The 17188-nt window shown below is 40.5% G+C and overlaps 1 protein-coding gene across 3 annotated transcripts in view; it reads left to right on the top strand.

Annotated features, from left to right (window-relative positions):
* LOC106867515 (protein unc-45 homolog B) overlaps nucleotides 1–17188 on the top strand; it is a 135453-nt gene that overhangs the window by 111020 nt on the left and 7245 nt on the right. For all 3 annotated transcript variants that reach the window (XM_089349256.1, XM_089349255.1, XM_089349257.1), the window contains exons 16-18: nucleotides 5670–5736; nucleotides 5895–6008; nucleotides 11411–11526. In XM_089349256.1, the coding sequence (XP_089205382.1) occupies nucleotides 5670–5736; nucleotides 5895–6008; nucleotides 11411–11526 (297 nt within the window). The remainder of the gene's footprint in view (nucleotides 1–5669; nucleotides 5737–5894; nucleotides 6009–11410; nucleotides 11527–17188) is intronic.

Below are 17188 nucleotides of genomic sequence, written 5' to 3'. Positions count from 1 at the left end.
ATCCCACCTTTCAGAACTTTTGTCCTACATAGGATAGCTGCAAAAAAACTAGCAGGCTGAAGTCTGCTAATTCCTTTTCTTGAAACAGCAACATAACAACTCTAAAACTAACAATGATGACAGTATTAACAGAGCCACTCTAACTATAGAAGATAGTCAGGACAACAAAAATAATTACAACAAAAGCAGCAACAACTCCAAAAGTAACAACATAGATGACAACAGAACTACCACCAACAACAATAACTATAGAGAAACAAGTCTGGAGTTCAGCAGAATATAGCTGTGTCTCAGAGGCAGGACGAGCTCATTAATCTTGGTAGCTCATTAATCACCCTAGAGCTAGTATTGCGAACAAAGTATTCTTGTGACTGAGGGTTATTGGGCTGGTGTCCAGTGGGTTAGTCAAACCATTTGGTTCTTTAGGAATGGTTCTTTAGCTTTAGTTGGTGACTTTCCTAGTGGTGGTGTACACAATAAATGTGCTGGTAGTTGTATAACTTCATAAACACAAATCTCATGAAAATGAGATATGGGTTCAAATTTCCATGGGAGTAAAACTCTTAATGGGTAACCAGGGGTGAAGCTGTTGGGTAGGTGTGGTAGGAGTGGGGATATTAACAGCTCAGGGTACAGATGTCTACAGGTCCTCACCATGCGACTGTATCACAAAATAAACTTGGTCCTCACCATGCGATTGTATTGCAAAATAAACTACAGGTTTATAACTGCAGGAAAATAATACCACACAGTGAAACCAGAGGAAGAAAGAAATGGAGCAAGGAAGATAACAAATTTGCAATCAAGTGTCATATTCTTGCAAAAAACAGAGGAGCATGTGGTGAATAGTGCTTCAGCACTGGAAAAGGTTTAGAATGTTTGAAATTAATATGAATAATTTGATGGGATAAATAAGAAAAATTAGACATAGTAGTTGGTTCACCAAAGTTGAATTAGAGGTCCTGGAAGTTCAAGTACAAAGTATGAATGTTGATATGGGGAACAGAATACACAATGAAAATGTATCAATTGAGGAAAATTTTGCCCATCAAGTTGATAATTCAGAAAATGATGAACCATTAAATGTGGAAGGAGTGGAAAATAAAATGATGATGTGGACATTGAAAAGTTGAATGAAAATGAGGAAGAAACAATACTGATTATCAAAAGATTGAAAGATCTGTTTCTTGATCTTGGATTCAATATGATCCTGTTGAATCTTCAGAAGTCAACAAAAGTAAGCCATGAAGTATAAAAAAAACTAATAGTATCACTGACTTGAGAAAGTTAATTCGTTGCTGCAGGTTTTCTGACAGCGAGAATGAATCCCCTTGGAATATTCCTTTTCTTATATTGACCACACCATATTGAAAGGTTTTCTTAAAGACTATCCAAGCCATGCATAAATTTCTTAGATGTCTTTTGCAATCATTTGGTCCCACATTTGTGGGTACTGAAATGTTTGAGAATGTTTGGAATAGCAGATTGTGTTAGTAAAGTAATGGAGTCTTGCATGCCATTGTGAGTGACAAATTTGTATGCAGAAAATAAGCTCCTAGGTGTGGTCAGTATAAGAAAAGGAATATTCCAAGGAGATTCATTCTCGCCATTGCTCTTTGAGATTGCCATGGTTCCATTATTAATGATCTTTTGAAAACTCTCAGAAGCCAATGCAAAAGTTTGCCATTAAATTTGGTTCAAGAAAGAGGGCAAGTAGTGCAGCAAGAATGAGCATTGAAAATGACAGAAACATGACCAAGTCACAACAACTGATTCAACAAAACTTGTACTGTTGTGTGGGAGTGTTGTTGCCTACCCCCACAGGTGGCCCATGCAAGGTTCCATAGCAATCCTAGCCATTTGCAAATATAAATGTTACGTTTCTGATCAATTACTATAACCTGTGTCAGTACAACTTCATCCAATATCAATGGCCTCTACAAAGCAAATTGCAAACACCTGGTAGCAATATTTTATCATTGAGAGGTCATCCTCAGCTAATTTCACTAAAGTAGCATGAAAATCAAAGAAGCTTGTACTTAAACAAAATATGCTTAGCTTCATGAGTACTAGTGGCTATTAATTCTGTTCTTTTGTTCAAGCCATTACTACTTTGAAACAAAGTTCTTATTTCCTGTTCAAACAAAGATCACACTGTATTTTTTATTGTTCTGGTAGGCCTGTGCATTACTTACTTAATCTAAGTAATTTTGAATTAATGAGAATTGGCCTTACATACGAAATGCATTTCAACACAGCCATGGCGCATCTTTTATCTGGACTGATAAATGAATACTTATAGATTTTTGAGTGTCAATTCAGTTATCCCAATATATACTTTTGGTTCTTCTCTATTGTTTGTTTCTGCTTTAAGACTATATACTATCAATTTTGCCAGCAAGCAATCACCATCTAGTGGACAATTCTCATGAATACTGCTGTTGGTCAGATGCTTGTCTGTTTCATTCTCTCTCTTACTTATATGCATGCGCATGTACAGAGATAGATAGATAGATAGATAGATAGAGAGAGAGAGAGAGAGAGAGAGAGTACATACTATGAGTACACTGGAAATAGACTCTCTTGAATGCCTGGATGGTACACTTGGAGTAGTTGACGGCTTTTAGAGGTAGTTTCTCTTAAAGTGGTGTAATCAAAGTAAGAACAGATTGGAGAAAGTTCAAGGAGCTACTACTGCTGTTGGCAACAAAGGTTGTTTCCCTCAGAATGAAGAGTGGATTGTGTGATTCTTATGTTAAAACTGCAATGCTGCATGACAGTAAGACATGAGGTTTAACTTGAGAAGACAGGAAATAAATGAAGTGAACATGTTCTGTTGAATGTATAATGTAAATGTACATGAATGACTAAGTGCAAATGTGAAAAACTGGGTATAAAAGGATCCAGATGTATTGTACAAGAAAGAAAACTGTGCTGGTATGGATGTGTGATATGTATGGGTGAAGACAGCTGTGTAAAGGAATGCTAATCACTAATTATGGATGGCGCTTGTGGAAGAAAGAAATCCAGGAAGACGTTGGATGAACTGCTAAAAGCTGATCTCAAGACCTTGAGTTACACTGAAGAGCTGATAAAGGACTGGGATGACTTGTAATCTCCAGTTCTCGAGAAAACCTTCTACCTCAGTGAAACTGAGTTTTGGAGTTTTGTGTGTGCGTGTGTGTGTGTGTGTGTGTGTGTACACATATTCACAACTGGGTCTTGACCCAATTTCCTTCCTCCTCAAGACACCCTCACCATCCATCATCTCTGTCTGACTGCAACTCTTCCTTGGTACCACTTATTTTTCTTACTGCCTGGGACCCTTTCGCTTATTATCCATCCATCATTTATTAATACTGTTCTTTCCATCCACACTTTATGTTGATTGTCCTCTCCTCCTACCAAATTAACTCTCTTACATCACGCATCTCACTCCTCATGCATTTCATCTACCTCATTCTCCACTCCTATCTCCTCCAACCTACCCAACCACCCATCATCTCTCTCTTGTCCTTTTCTTTGTCTACTGTATCCTCATTAATATCCTGACATTCTGCCCTGCTTTCTTCTGCACTCTCTTACTTCCCATAACTCATGCATCATTAGTCATCTGTATCCCCTTATCCATCCTGAACCCTATCCATCCTGTACAGTTGTCACCTACTTCCCATACACTCTTGCAACCTCCACCTGCCCACATACCTGGTTCCTCTGTCTCAATTCATTTTTACTTACCTGGTACTTTGAGGGTCCACCCAGCCACTTCATCACCACTATTTTATTTCTTTCCAGCTCTACCTGATCACTCCCACCTTCTCTTCTAAAATATGAGTAGTCATATTACTCATCTACAGCAAGAAACCCGGTCTGCTCTGGCCCCTTCTCTCATATTTTAATCCCTCATCTCCAAGCATGAAGCCATCACACCCTTAGAAACTGCATGGAGACTTCAGTAGTGCTGGTGGCATGAAAAAAAGCACCCAGTACATGCTGTAAAGTGGTTAACATTTGAAAGGAAATTCAGCTGTAGAAACCAGACCAATGCAGACACCAGAGCACAATGTAGTCCTTGAATTCATAGGATATGATTGAACTGTCTAACCCATACCAATATGGAACATGGACACTTAAATGATGATGATATATACAAATGAGAGAGAGAGAGAGAGAGATTATGAGGACTGGCTGAAAAGTTCAAAGGCTGACCAAGATACTCACTTACATGGTGTGTGACCAAATGAGGTTTATTTTCAACACAGTCCCCCTTGCAGTCCACACATTTCTTCCGTCAGTGTTGCAGTGCTTAGATCCTATTGGTGAAGAAGCTTTCATCCTGTTGCTCAAAAAACATCACAGTGATGATGATGCCATATCTGCATCAACTGCAGATATGATGTCATCATCACTGTGATACTGCTTCCCAGTTATGGGTTTTTTCATGTTGGGGATGGAGCCAAATCAGGAGAATAGAGAGAATGATCAATCAGTTTAAAGACACAGTCACACACATGACCATTGAAAGCATCAGTTTTCCTGGGCATTTGGTCTTGATACCCTTTCCTAACTGCCTCAGCAAGTTGACATAGTACTCTCCAGTGATGGTGGATGGTGTGACTCTTTTGAAGATAGTCAATCAACACAATGTCTTTTGCATCCCAAAAAACTGAGGCCATCGTCTTCCCTGCAGATGAAATGACCTTGGCTTCTTTAGGAAATGTTCAAAGAAATCAGCTGGATCTACCTGAAACAATGTCAGATTTTCCTGTGATGTGATCAGCCTGGTATACTTTTGATCAGGTGTCTGAAAATGTGGCAGCCACCAAGCAGAAACATTCATCATGTCAAGTTCATTATGCAGAATATTCTCAACGCTCTCACGGGATATATTAAAAGCATTGGCTGTTTGAGTAATAGTCAATTGCCTGCTGTCCATCATGATGTGGTTGAACACAGTCGATGTTTTCCTTGGTAATGACAGTTACAGGATGTCTTGATCTTGGGTCATCTTCAAGACTATCCCTTCCACTCCTAAATTCAGCTGCCCACTTTTGCACTGTTGATAAAGCTGGAGTGTCATCCTCTAATGTAGCAAGCATGTCAGCATGAATGTTGTCGGGAGCTAAACCCTTTTTTGCAGGCACTTCATAACAAAACAATGCCAAATTGTGTCTACTACTAGTTACTTTTGAAGTCTTCTTTGAACAGTGAGATGTCAGTTTACCTGGAAAGATTTCACAGGACTAGCAGCACTCCTTCATAGTTAGCCTATGAAATGTTCAGCCCACCCTCATAGAGAAAGACTAGAGGAGAAAAGAAAACAGAGTTTGCTGTGACAGACAGACATTTCTGAACCTAAAATTAGCCCTCCTACTTTACTACTCTTTTACAATTTTTAGTCTGTCTACTTCTTTCTTCACTTATCTTGGAATTTTTTTTTATGTATTATTCTGGATTGTATCTGTATCTCCCTGCACAATCTAATAAAGATTTGTTGAAAAATGGTATTGTTTCAAGCCAACAAACACCAACACTGATATATATGTATGTGTGTAAATATAGTTAGAATGTTGTTCTCATATTTCATTTATATTTATCTTTTTTGTTTTGTATTTTATTTTTTGCATTTTTAAAATTTCATTTCTTTCTTACTTTCCATGTTGAAATAGGGTATTTATTGCTTTGGTTTATGAAGCAGATTTGCGTGGCCTAGTGGTTCAAGGAGGTGGTGCTAAGGTGAGGTAAATGTTTCACTCTAGATTGGAAAATTTTAAGTTTATCCTTAAAAGATTATATTTTCGGTTTTTTTTTAAAAATGAAATGTCCTAAATATTTATTTTTTGAATATTTGAATCTTTCTTTTAACTCTTTGGTATGAACATTTTATTTTGCAGGCTTTGATATCTTTGTTCTTGGACAACACAGAAGCTGGTAAAGAATGTGCAGCTCATAGCCTTGCTAAAATTGGTGTAACTATGGATCCTAATATTGCATTTCCTGGACAGAGAGTGGGTGTTGCTTTTCCTTCCATTTTATTTTGTATAGGTTTAAAAGAAAAATGATTGCATTTGTACCATATTCTATTAGATCAAATGATTAATTCTCTTTGAAATTAATATTCTTGGATTTCTTGAAGTGTCTTTTATAACTTCTTTTGTTTAGTCCCAGGTCAAACGTGTGCAAAGATGTTTCTGCTACAATCATCATCATCATCATCATCGTTTAACGTCCGCTTTCCATGCTAGCATGGGTTGGACGATTTGATTGAGGACTGTGGTGAAACCAGATGGCAACACCAGGCTCCAATCTGATTTGGCAGAATTTCTACAGTTGGATGCCCTTCCTAACACCAATCACTCAGAGAATGTAGTGGGTGCTTTTACGTGTCACCCGCACGAAGGCCAGTCAGGCAGTACTGGCAACGGCCACGCTCAAAATGGTGTATTTTATGTGCCACCCGCACAAGAGCCAGTCCAGGGGCACTGGCAACGATTTCGTTTGAAAATCCTTACACATGTCACGGGCACAAGTGCCAGTAAGGCAACGCTGGGCACAGGTGCTATCCCGATTTCGCTTTCGCTTGCCCCAATAAGTCTTCGCAAGCTGAGTTTCTTGTGCAATGAAGGAGACGACGTTGGCACGGGTGCCAGTCGTCGAATTTAGTTCGATTTCACTTGCCTCAACAAGTCTTCGCAAGCGGAGTTTAGTGTCCAATGTAGGAATGGTACGCATAAGTGGGCTGGCTACACCCCTGGCAGAGGCCTTGGATTTAGGTCTCACTTGGCTTGCCGGGTCTTCTCACGCACAGCACATTTCCAAAGGTCTCGGACAGAAGTCATCGCCTCGGTGAGGCCCAATGTTCGAAGGTCTTGCCTCACCACCTCAGCCCAGGTCTTCCTGGGCCTACCTCTTCCACAGGTTCCCTCAACTGTTACGGTGTGGCACTTTTTCACGCAGCTATCCTCGTCCATTCTCACCACATGTCCATACCAGCGCAATCGCCTCTCTTGCACACCACAACTGATGCTTCTTATGTTCAGCTTTTCTTTCAAGATACTTACACTCTGTCGGGTATGCACACTGACATTACTCATCCAGCAGAGCATACTGGCTTCATTCCTTGCGAGCTTACGCATGTCCACAGTAGTCACAGCCCATGTTTCACTGCCATGTAGAATGGCTGTTCGTACACATGCGTCATACAGTCTGCCTTTTACTCTGAGTGAGAGTCCCTTTGTCGCCAGCAAAGGTAAGAGCTCTCTGAACTTTGCCCAGGCTATTCTTATTCTAGCAGCTACACTTTCAGCGCACCCACCCCCACTACCAACTTGGTCACCCAAATAGTGGAAGCTATCAACTACGTCTAGTTTTTCTCCCTGGAATGAGACAGAAGTTGTTTCCTGTTTGTTTACAGTGTTTATTGCACCTGAACATCTGCCACATACAAAAACTAACTTCCTAGTTAACCTGCCTTTGATATTGCTGCACCTCTTATGTGTCCATAGCTTGCACCGGGTACATCTTATAGAGTTACTACCTACTCCTTTTCTACATACTGAGCAGGGCCCTCTACCTGAAGGGGTTTGTGTTTTATCTACCTTCCTACTTATTAGGATTTTGGTTTTAGCTAGGTTGACTCTAAGGCCCTTCGATTCTAGTCCTTGCTTCTACACCTGAAACTTCTCCTCTAGTTCTGATAGTAACTCTGCAATTAGTGCAAGGTCATCAGTATAGAGGAGCTCCCAGGGGCATCCTGTCTTGAATTCCTTTGTGATCGCCTGGAGGACTATGATAAATAGGAGGGGGCTGAGGACAGAACATTGGTGGACCCTACCTCTACCCGGAATTCATTACTGTACTCATTTCCAACCCTCACCTTACTGACAGCATCTCTGTACATGGCTCGCACAGCTCTCACTAACCATTCTTCTATCCCAAGTTTCCTCATTGACCACCAGATAAGGGATCGGGGGACCCTGTCAAAGGCTTTCTCCATGTCAACGAAAGCTAGGTTCAGAGGTTTATCCTTGGCTAGGTATTTCTCCTGCAGCTGTCTTACTAGAAATATGGCATCAGTGGTACTTTTACCTTGCACGAACCCAAACTGCATCTCATCTAAATTGATTCGCTCCCTAATTAGTTGGGCTATGACCCTCTCCGTAACTTTCATAACCTGATCTAACAGCTTGATGCCTCTGTAATTATTTGTATCTAAAGCGTCACCTTTACCTTTGTAGCAGTTGACTATGGTGCTGCTACACCAGTCATTGGGTATGACTCCTTCGTGTATCACCTGGTTCGTAATACGGGTGACTAGGCTATAGCCGACACTGCCAGATATTTTGAGCATCTCTGCAGTGATTCCTGATGGGCCGGGGGCTTTCCCTGTCTTCATACTCTTAATTGCTTTATCTACCATGGTACTGTCAACTTGGATAGCTGGTCCCTCTATTGGGTCAACATACGGCAGACTCTCTTTCTCCCATTCATTCTCTTTATTAAGCAATCTATCGTAGTGGCATCTCCAGACCTCTTTCTTTGCAGCCTCATTTAGTGCAAGTGTACCATCATCCATGCGAACACATTTCTCTCCTACGACATCACTATTCTCTCTCCTACACTGTCTTGCAACATGAAATACCTCAAGTCTTTGGTCCTCACGGCGCAGAACATTGGCAAATCTTTTCTTATCTGCTTCCCCTCTGGCTAAATAAACCTGTCGCCTAGCTTCCCTTCTGGCAGATTGGTACAATTCATTCTATCTTTTTGTATATTTAGAACTACACTGTCCAATTAGTCTTCTGTACTATTTTTAAACCCTTTAAATACCAGCCTGCCTGAAACCAACCTTGGTTCTATCAAACACACTTCCTTTTATATTTTCTAAGTAATGTAAATTAAAAACCGTCCATCAAAATTTCATGTTAACTTATATTCCAAGCTTCAGCTTAATAAGGACAAAGTTTGTCATCATCATTTAATGTCTGCCTTCCATGCTGGCATGGGTGGGACAAGTTACTTTACTAAATTCTTCATTATTTAACAAATTGATTAAAACGAAGGCAGTATATTTCATCAGATTTATGGTAATGAAGGGGTTAGGTGGTAAGTTACGATTTGTGGGAAATTGGTTACTATTTCAAGCCAGTCAAATTACCACATATATGTTCTTTCATTGGCTAAACATTATGTGATTGCATTGTTAGAAAAGACAAAGGTGACTTCTAGTGACTACATGGAAAATGATAAAGAGAGCTGTATATTTTTAGAAGAGAACTTTTTTTAATAATATTGTTTGTACTAAGAAGAGAAACCTGTGGTAAAAACCTTTGATATGCTATATCAATAGATTTTTAGTAGAAAGTGGGTTATACATCTTTAGATTGTATACCTGACTTTCTACTATAAAATTGAAGAAATAGACGGAACGCTGAACTCCAGACTAAACAACTCAAACAACATTTATTTACTTGGTAAAACATACATATCTTTAGTTATACATCTTTAGAGGTGAGAATAACGAGCTGTCGAGTATAAGACCGAAAGATGTAGAGACAGCTTTTAAACACACGTCCATGCTCAATCGCTGGCCAGCGTGAAAGAGAATGAATTGAGCGGGAAACGCTTGCTTGTTTTATTCTACGCATGCCTAAGACTACGCATGCGAAGGCGTTACTACAGAGCTCCCTCGCCAGAGCGGAAACGCACGATAAATAAAATCTGTTAGAACGCCTGAGGCAGGATGGCCACTGAAAAACCACCCACAAGATGTGGTACAAACACACACAAAGAAAACTCAAAGAAATGAAATGTACACTTGTGAAATACATGCATGCAACGTATAAATGAAATGACAATGACAAAACAACCGTGATGACAACTGTCCAGGAAACTGGAATCACGCGATGTAAAAGTCTGAGAGTTTGTCTTCCCTGAAAGGAAAGAAAATGTACGAGTGCACAAGTATGTGTGTGAGAAAAAACACAGAACATGCAATGTATAAATGAAATGACAATGACAAAACAACCGTGATGACAACTGTCCAGGAAACTGGAATCACGAGATGTAAAAGTCTGAGAGATTGTTTTCCCTGAAAGGAAAGAAAATGTATGAGTGCACAAGTGTGTGTGTGAGAAAAAACACAGAACAAGTGAAAGTGTCTGTAGTATAGACTGCGAAAAATCCCAAAACACCGAGATAGAGTACATTGATGAAAACGTCGGCACAGGAACTGCTCTAGCTGTGTTCTGTATGTGTGGTGGTAATGATGTTGACAGTGGTAATGATTCAGTTGAAACTTGGCGACGTTGGGGGGAAAGCTTGTAATTGATAGTAGTAATTGTTGTCGTCACGGTGGTAATCTTGGTTGGCGCATGACGCTGGTGGCGAAAAGGCTGTTTGGTGATGAGTGTTTGAAGAGGTACGCTTTTACAGAACGATCGACAGACACAATTTCTGTACGACCATTAGCGAAAACCTCGAAGAAAAATTTTCTTAACCCAAGATGAAAGAACGACCATGCGAAATGAATAACAAGAGTTATTGTGTGGCATAAAAGATGTATGTGTATGTGAGAGTGTGAAATGCGACATATAAAAACATAAAAAGCAGGCCATAAATCCTGTCTGTTTTTCGTGAGTGGAAAAAATCCACTCTAACAGAGACGAGAATAAAAACCGCGCTTGTTGAGTCGTGTTGACTATGTTTGGAGATGCTGGTAATGAGTCAGTCTCCATGGCCGTATTTGTTCTTTAGTCGAGGTTCACCAGTTATAAGTTGGTAATCCGTAGTTCATGCTGCGTTTTTTCTTCGTCGGGGGTCACCACTTTAGTAGAAAGTGGGTTATACATCTTTAGATTGTATACCTGACTTTCTACTAAAAAAATTAAAGAAATTGACGGAACGCTGAACTCCAGACTAAACAACTCAAACAACATTTATTTACTTGGTAAAACATACATATCTTCAGTTATACATCTTTAGAGGTGAGAATAACGAGCTGTCGAGTATAAGACCGAAAGATGTAGGGACAGCTTTTAAACACACGTCCATGCTCAATCGCTGGCCAGCGAGAAAGAGAATGAATTGAGCGGGAAACGCTTGCTTTATTAATTCTAAGCATGCGTAAGACTACGCATGCGAAGGAGTTACTACAGATTAAAGAGCTTTGACTTCTTTGTATTTCATTTCTTTTAAGAAAAGTGAGCTGCTACCAATTTCAATTGTGTTGGAGGGCATATTTTTTATCATATTTGCCTATACTATACCTCAGAAAATTTTTACTTAAAAGTTAGATCTCCATAAATATATGAATAATATATACATATGTAACCAGTTATTCCACTTTCATTTCAAGGATTGGTCTGTATTGGTCAGTATTATTATTTATTATTTTTATATTTATTTTCAGATGTATGAAGTGGTGCGACCTATAATTCATCTTCTTGACATCAACCGAACAGGACTGCAAAACTTTGAAGCTCTCATGGCTTTGACAAACCTTGCGTCAGTTGGTGAACCTGTTCGGTCAGTTCCAATATTTTTTCATTAGTTTCCATTAGAAGTTGTATAAAATTTTCTCAGTATTTGATACATCTTCCAAGTGTTATATTTTTATTTATAAGATTGTTGAACAGATTACTTTTGTAGTATATTGGTGACAGAGTTAGGCTCTATGGTAGTTACTATCACCAGAACATTGTGGTGATACAAATAAATAACTAGGAACTTAGGAATACAGAAATTATATTAGACCAGTCTAATATAAAAGTCTTGACTCAGTAACTCAGTAGTATGTTGTATATGGAAGCCCCAACATAAAAAGGAGAAAAAAGATACTGTTTGAGCAGTGTTGTATACCATTTATGATATTAATTATCCATTTTTGTGAGAGGATGTTTTACAATGCTAACTTGTAAAGTATAAAGTAAATTTTATTATATAAATTAGATACAATAAAATTCAATTAACTGCTTAACCATAGGCAATTTTATTATTTTCCCACTAAGTACCTTTGTAGTCAAAATTAAATGATTTCATTTCAGATATATCTATAGTTACAAAATTTTTACTTTTCCCCCTTCTTTTGAATTTAGTTTCTCTAATCTGTATAGTTTCCATTGTTGTTTCCAAAGGTATAGAGAATGATATAATTCACTTCCTAAATTATTATGAGTATGCAAAACAAACAAGAATCAAAACAATGATGTGTACATTCATTCTTAACATGTTCTGGCAGACTGGGATATGAATATGCTTTTCTCTGTATGATTCTGTCTTTGGAGAACAGCTTCTCCCTTTAGACACTGCGTTAACATTGCACACACATTTCAGTGATGATATTGCTGACTCTGAGGTACATGTGTTTTGGTATGATATATTGCATTAATTTCCATTTATTTATTTTCCCTCCTCATTTTGCAATTGAACTTTATATTCATAAAACCGATCTTTTTAAAAATTAGAGATTTATGAAAAAGTTATCATCATGAAACAAACTAACATTATACTCAATGTACCATAAATTAAGCTTATGATAGAAGTATTGTGCACGAACACAGAAACATATAAATTTAGATTGTGTGTTTAGAACACACTTGTATAATATCTTCTCTGTATATCACTCTGAAAGCTTTGTAGTGGAGTCACCAAAATGTGGTATGTTTTTGTTTAGTGTCGTTGTGATAGGCATGTGTTTGCCTGAGAAATGACAAAACGATAACTGGTTTAACTATAACATTTTTTTATTTGCTGTTGTTAATAAATAATATTTGCCACTACATTCAATTTTGACAACTTGCTTCAAGTTGCTAGAAAAATGATGGAACCAGGATACATCTGGAGTTGATGTACCCTAAGACTAAATATGTTCGTGTGTGTGTGTGTATGTGTGTGTTTGTTCTTTCATCATGAATAGCAAGCAACAGATCTCTTTCTCATAGTAGCAGAACACTGATTTCGGTCTGCGCACGTCAGTCTCCCTGTCTGTGTCCTTTGATGTCTTGTTGACCACTCTATTTATAAGAATCGTGGCAGCTAGAAGGACATACATACTGCAGCAGAGTTTGTACCTAAGTAGGCCAGTTGCTGTCCAGTTGAACTTCGCCTGACATTTATAAGGTCGAAGGTCAAAGGGAGATTATCAATCACTTTTTGACAGGACAAAGAAAACCTGCTTTTCGCACCTGTTGATCGAGGTGTTTGGTCAACCGAGAATTCTTAGATTCGGTTTCGAATCTAGGCTTGGAGAAGGAAGTGTTAATTTTTACACTACCCCACTTCTAGTGAGAAAGCCACAGAGATCGAACGATATTGGAAATGTTATCTTTTTGTGTATGCAGAAAAAATTTTACAAGGTGCAACAGGCAAATGAATGTCAAAAACATGGGATATAAAAAATATGAAGTAAAGATTGACTGTTGGTGTGCTAAATGGTGGGAAATGCAAATATGTGCCCAGGCAGAAACATGTTGGCGCGTTGAAAGAGACGTGCCTCTATTGATTACTCGACCCACTAGAGGTCTAAATAGAGGCAGGTTGTATTTCAGTAGCGCAAAAGATCAAATGGTAGCACAAGTGAGAATGTGACTGTTGCAATTGTGTGTACGCGTCAGATAACAAAATATTTTTACAAGAAAGCAAAACAGTTTAAAAAGAAAGCAAAACACATGTACATGCAAAAAATGAAAGAAATGTTCATCGAAAAAGTTCGCTTGTGAAATGCTCATTAAATGTTTATACAGAAAGTTTTTCGCTGATGTGGAACAATGTTTTTTTTTCTTTTTATGTATACAAAATGTTCGTTGATTTCTTTGGATTTGTATGTAGGTGATGCAGTCATGTGAGTTAAGTTTTGATGTATGCGTTTCATTAAAGAAGATTGGGTAGGTTGAGAATTGGGACTTACTCGAAAAACTTGCACAAACCTTGCGGTCCATCGAACAGTTCTTCCCGATTTAGTGTGCCGGGGTTGTGCAGAATCTGTAGTGTTTGCTGGGGTTGGTAAGTCCGTTCGAGGAACAGAGGGAACTGAATGTAAGTCGTCCTCGATGAAGGCTTTTTTTCAAACGATCAATTGATACTGTATTTCGTTTACCTCCGATATCGAGGACGAAATACTTGGGTTCTCTTTTGATGACTTTGTACGGCCCGGAATATGGTGGCCGAAGTTGAGATGGTATGCTATCGTTTCTTACGAAAACATGAGTCCAAGTGTTGATGTCCTTTGGAACATGTGAAACGACGTTCTGTTGTCTGGGGCCTGCAGGTGACAAATGCGACATGGATGTCCGCAATCGGTGCATATATTGTGCTGGGTCAGGAAGGTGTTGTGATGCAACAGGTTCGATCATCTGCCCAGGTAAGGTGAGTGTTGTGCCGTAGACTAGTTCTGCCGGAGTGTGTCCAACTTCCTCCTTAACCGTGGATCGAATACCAAGGAGGATGAGGGGGAGATGTTCCAGCCAGTTAGAAGAGTCTACCGATGCTTTAATAGCTGCTTTGAGTTGGCGGTGGAAGCGTTCAACCATGCCATTTGCTGCAGGGTGGTAAGCAGTAGTGCGGGTGTGTTTGCACCCGAGTAGATGAGTCAGTTCGGCGAAAAGGTGGGAATCAAACTGACATCCTCTGTCTGTGGTGATTGTTGCAGGTGTGCCAAAACGCGAAACCCATTGTGATATCAGCGTTTTGGCAACCGTTTCTGCCGATGTATTGGATAAGGGCCAAGCTTCGGGCCATCGCGAAAAACGGTCCACGCAGGTGAGTAAATGCGTATAATTCTGCGAAGGTGGCAGAGGTCCTACAATATCAATGTGAACGTGCTGAAATCATGCATTGGGTTGCGAAAATGAACCGATTGGTGATTTTATGTGCTGGTGGATTTTTGCTTTTTGGCACGCAACACAGCACTTGGTCCATTCTCTGATGTCCTTGTTGATATTGGTCCACACAAAACGGGTCGATATCAGCTTTTGAGGGGAGCGAATACCAGGATGTGACAGAGAATGCAGAGCAGAGAAAACTTCACAATGATGTTTTTGTGGTATATAAGGGCGTTGGTGACCGGTGGAGATATCACACCAAATATGGGCCGAGGACGATGGTAGCGGAACATGCTGAAATTTGAGAGATGACGAATTCTGGAGCATTAGAAGTTCTTCGTCATTCTCCTGTTCAGCTGCTATACTAGCCAGATCAATTGTAGCCGTGGTGTGGATAGCATTCATCTGCGTTCAGGAAAGTGCATCGGCTGCTAAGTTAGTCGTCCCTTTGATGTGGCGAATATCCGTCATATATTGTGATATGAAGTCGAGGTGGCGGATTTCTCTCGGCGAGTGGCAATCAGGCTTGGTGTTGAATGCATACACCAGTGGTTTGTGATCGGTGTATATGGCAAAATTGGTACCCTCTAGCATGTGTCGGAAATGCTTAACGGCCAGGTATGCCACCAGTAATTCTCGACTGAAGGTACTGTATTTCGTTTCAGCGGGTTTTAACCACTTAGAAAAGAAAGCAACCGTTGCCTCCTATTCCGAAATCGGATGCATCGACGAATAAACACAGCGGGGCATCTAGTTTCGGATACACCAACATAGTAGCGTTGGATAACGCTTTTTTCAGGGCGGCGAAAGAGGCGAGCTGATCTTCATCCAGGGCAATTTCGGTGTTTTTGCAGGTTCACTGATGTAGCAAATCTGTGAGCGGTTGCACTATCTTGGCAAGGTGAGGTAAAGGTCTCTGATAAAAATTTACGAGACCGAGGAACTCCCTTAATTTGCGAAGAGATGTGGGTGGCGAAAATACCATGATGGCCTGTACTTTCTCAGGAAGGGGACGAATACCATCCTTATCGATGATGTGCCTGAGAAAATGAAGGGAAGCAACTCCGAAAGCACATTTGCTGGGATTAATGACAACTCCAAATTTTTGCAGGCATTCGAATAGCAGGTGCAGGTGTTGGTCATGCTCTTCTTCCGAGTTACTGGCCACCAGTATGTCGTCTATGTAGGCATAGACGAAAGGCAAACCTCTGGTGACCATGTTGATGAACCTTTGGAATGTCTGTGCTGCATTGCATAAACTGAAAGGCATACGCAGGAATTCAAACATTCTGAAAGGTGTCGTGACTGCTGTTTTTGGGATGTCCGCAGGTTCTACTGGTATTTGGTTGTATGCTCGCACAAGGTCGATTTTGGAAAAAATGTGAGCGCCATGCAGCGAGCTAGAAAAATCCTGCAGATAAGGGACTGGATAAGCAACACTGACCGTACTTTTGTTTAGCGACCGATAATCACCGCAAACCCGCCAATCGGTCGATGATTTTTTTGGGACGCAGTGTATTGGCAAGGACCAGTTGCTGCTGGAGGGGCGGATGATTCCAAGGTCGAGCATGTGCTGGAATTCCCGTTTGACGGCTTTGAGGCGATCAGGTGGTAACCTTCTGGGTCGTGCAGCAACAGGTGGACCGCTGGTCTTGATGTGGTGGGTGATGTTGTGCTTGATCGGCTGGTTGTGGAATACTGGTCGACCGACGTCTGGGTACTGTTTCAGGATGGTACTGTGATGAATCGTTGTTGAAAGCAATATGGTTGGGCTGACTGTGGCCATACAAGCGGCTATACTGCGCACAGTAAGCTGTGTGGTTATGTCGACAAGTCGTCTGTTTTGTATGTCTACTAGGAGACCGAAATGATGCAGGAAATCGGCTCCTAAGATAGGGGTCGGCAGTTTGGCGATGACAAATACCCACTGGAAGGTGCGGCGTAGTCCCAAGTTCAGCGTTAGGGACTGTTCACCGTAGGTTTGGATCGGCAAGTGATTGACTGCCTGAAGACAGACTGGTGTCTCCTTTCGTTTCCCTGAAATGCTGGAAACAGGGACTACGCTGACTTCCACGCCGGTGTCAACCAGGAAACGTGTGCCTGTTACACGATCACAAATGAAAATAAGGCGACTTTGTGGGTGCAAACCAGGAACTTCCGTCGCATTCAGTTCCTGGCTGTACCGTTTCCCGAACTGGGTGATGCGAATGAGCATGGGGGGGTGCATTTCCACGCCTGTGTTCCGAACTTTCGGTGGTACCAGCACGTGTCGTGTGAGTTGCAACTAGCACTGGGACTGCGGGATCGTCTACCATATCGATGCGATCGGCTGCTGCTTCGGCGCTGGTTACCAAGCGATAGGGCCTGTA

Source organism: Octopus bimaculoides, chromosome 3 (assembly GCF_046866305.1).
Source record: "Octopus bimaculoides isolate indiv1 chromosome 3, ASM4686630v1, whole genome shotgun sequence".
NCBI classification, from domain to species: domain Eukaryota; kingdom Metazoa; phylum Mollusca; class Cephalopoda; order Octopoda; family Octopodidae; genus Octopus; species Octopus bimaculoides.
The sequence above is the reverse complement of the archived record's forward strand: the minus strand, read 5'-3'. Positions and strand labels throughout refer to the sequence as shown.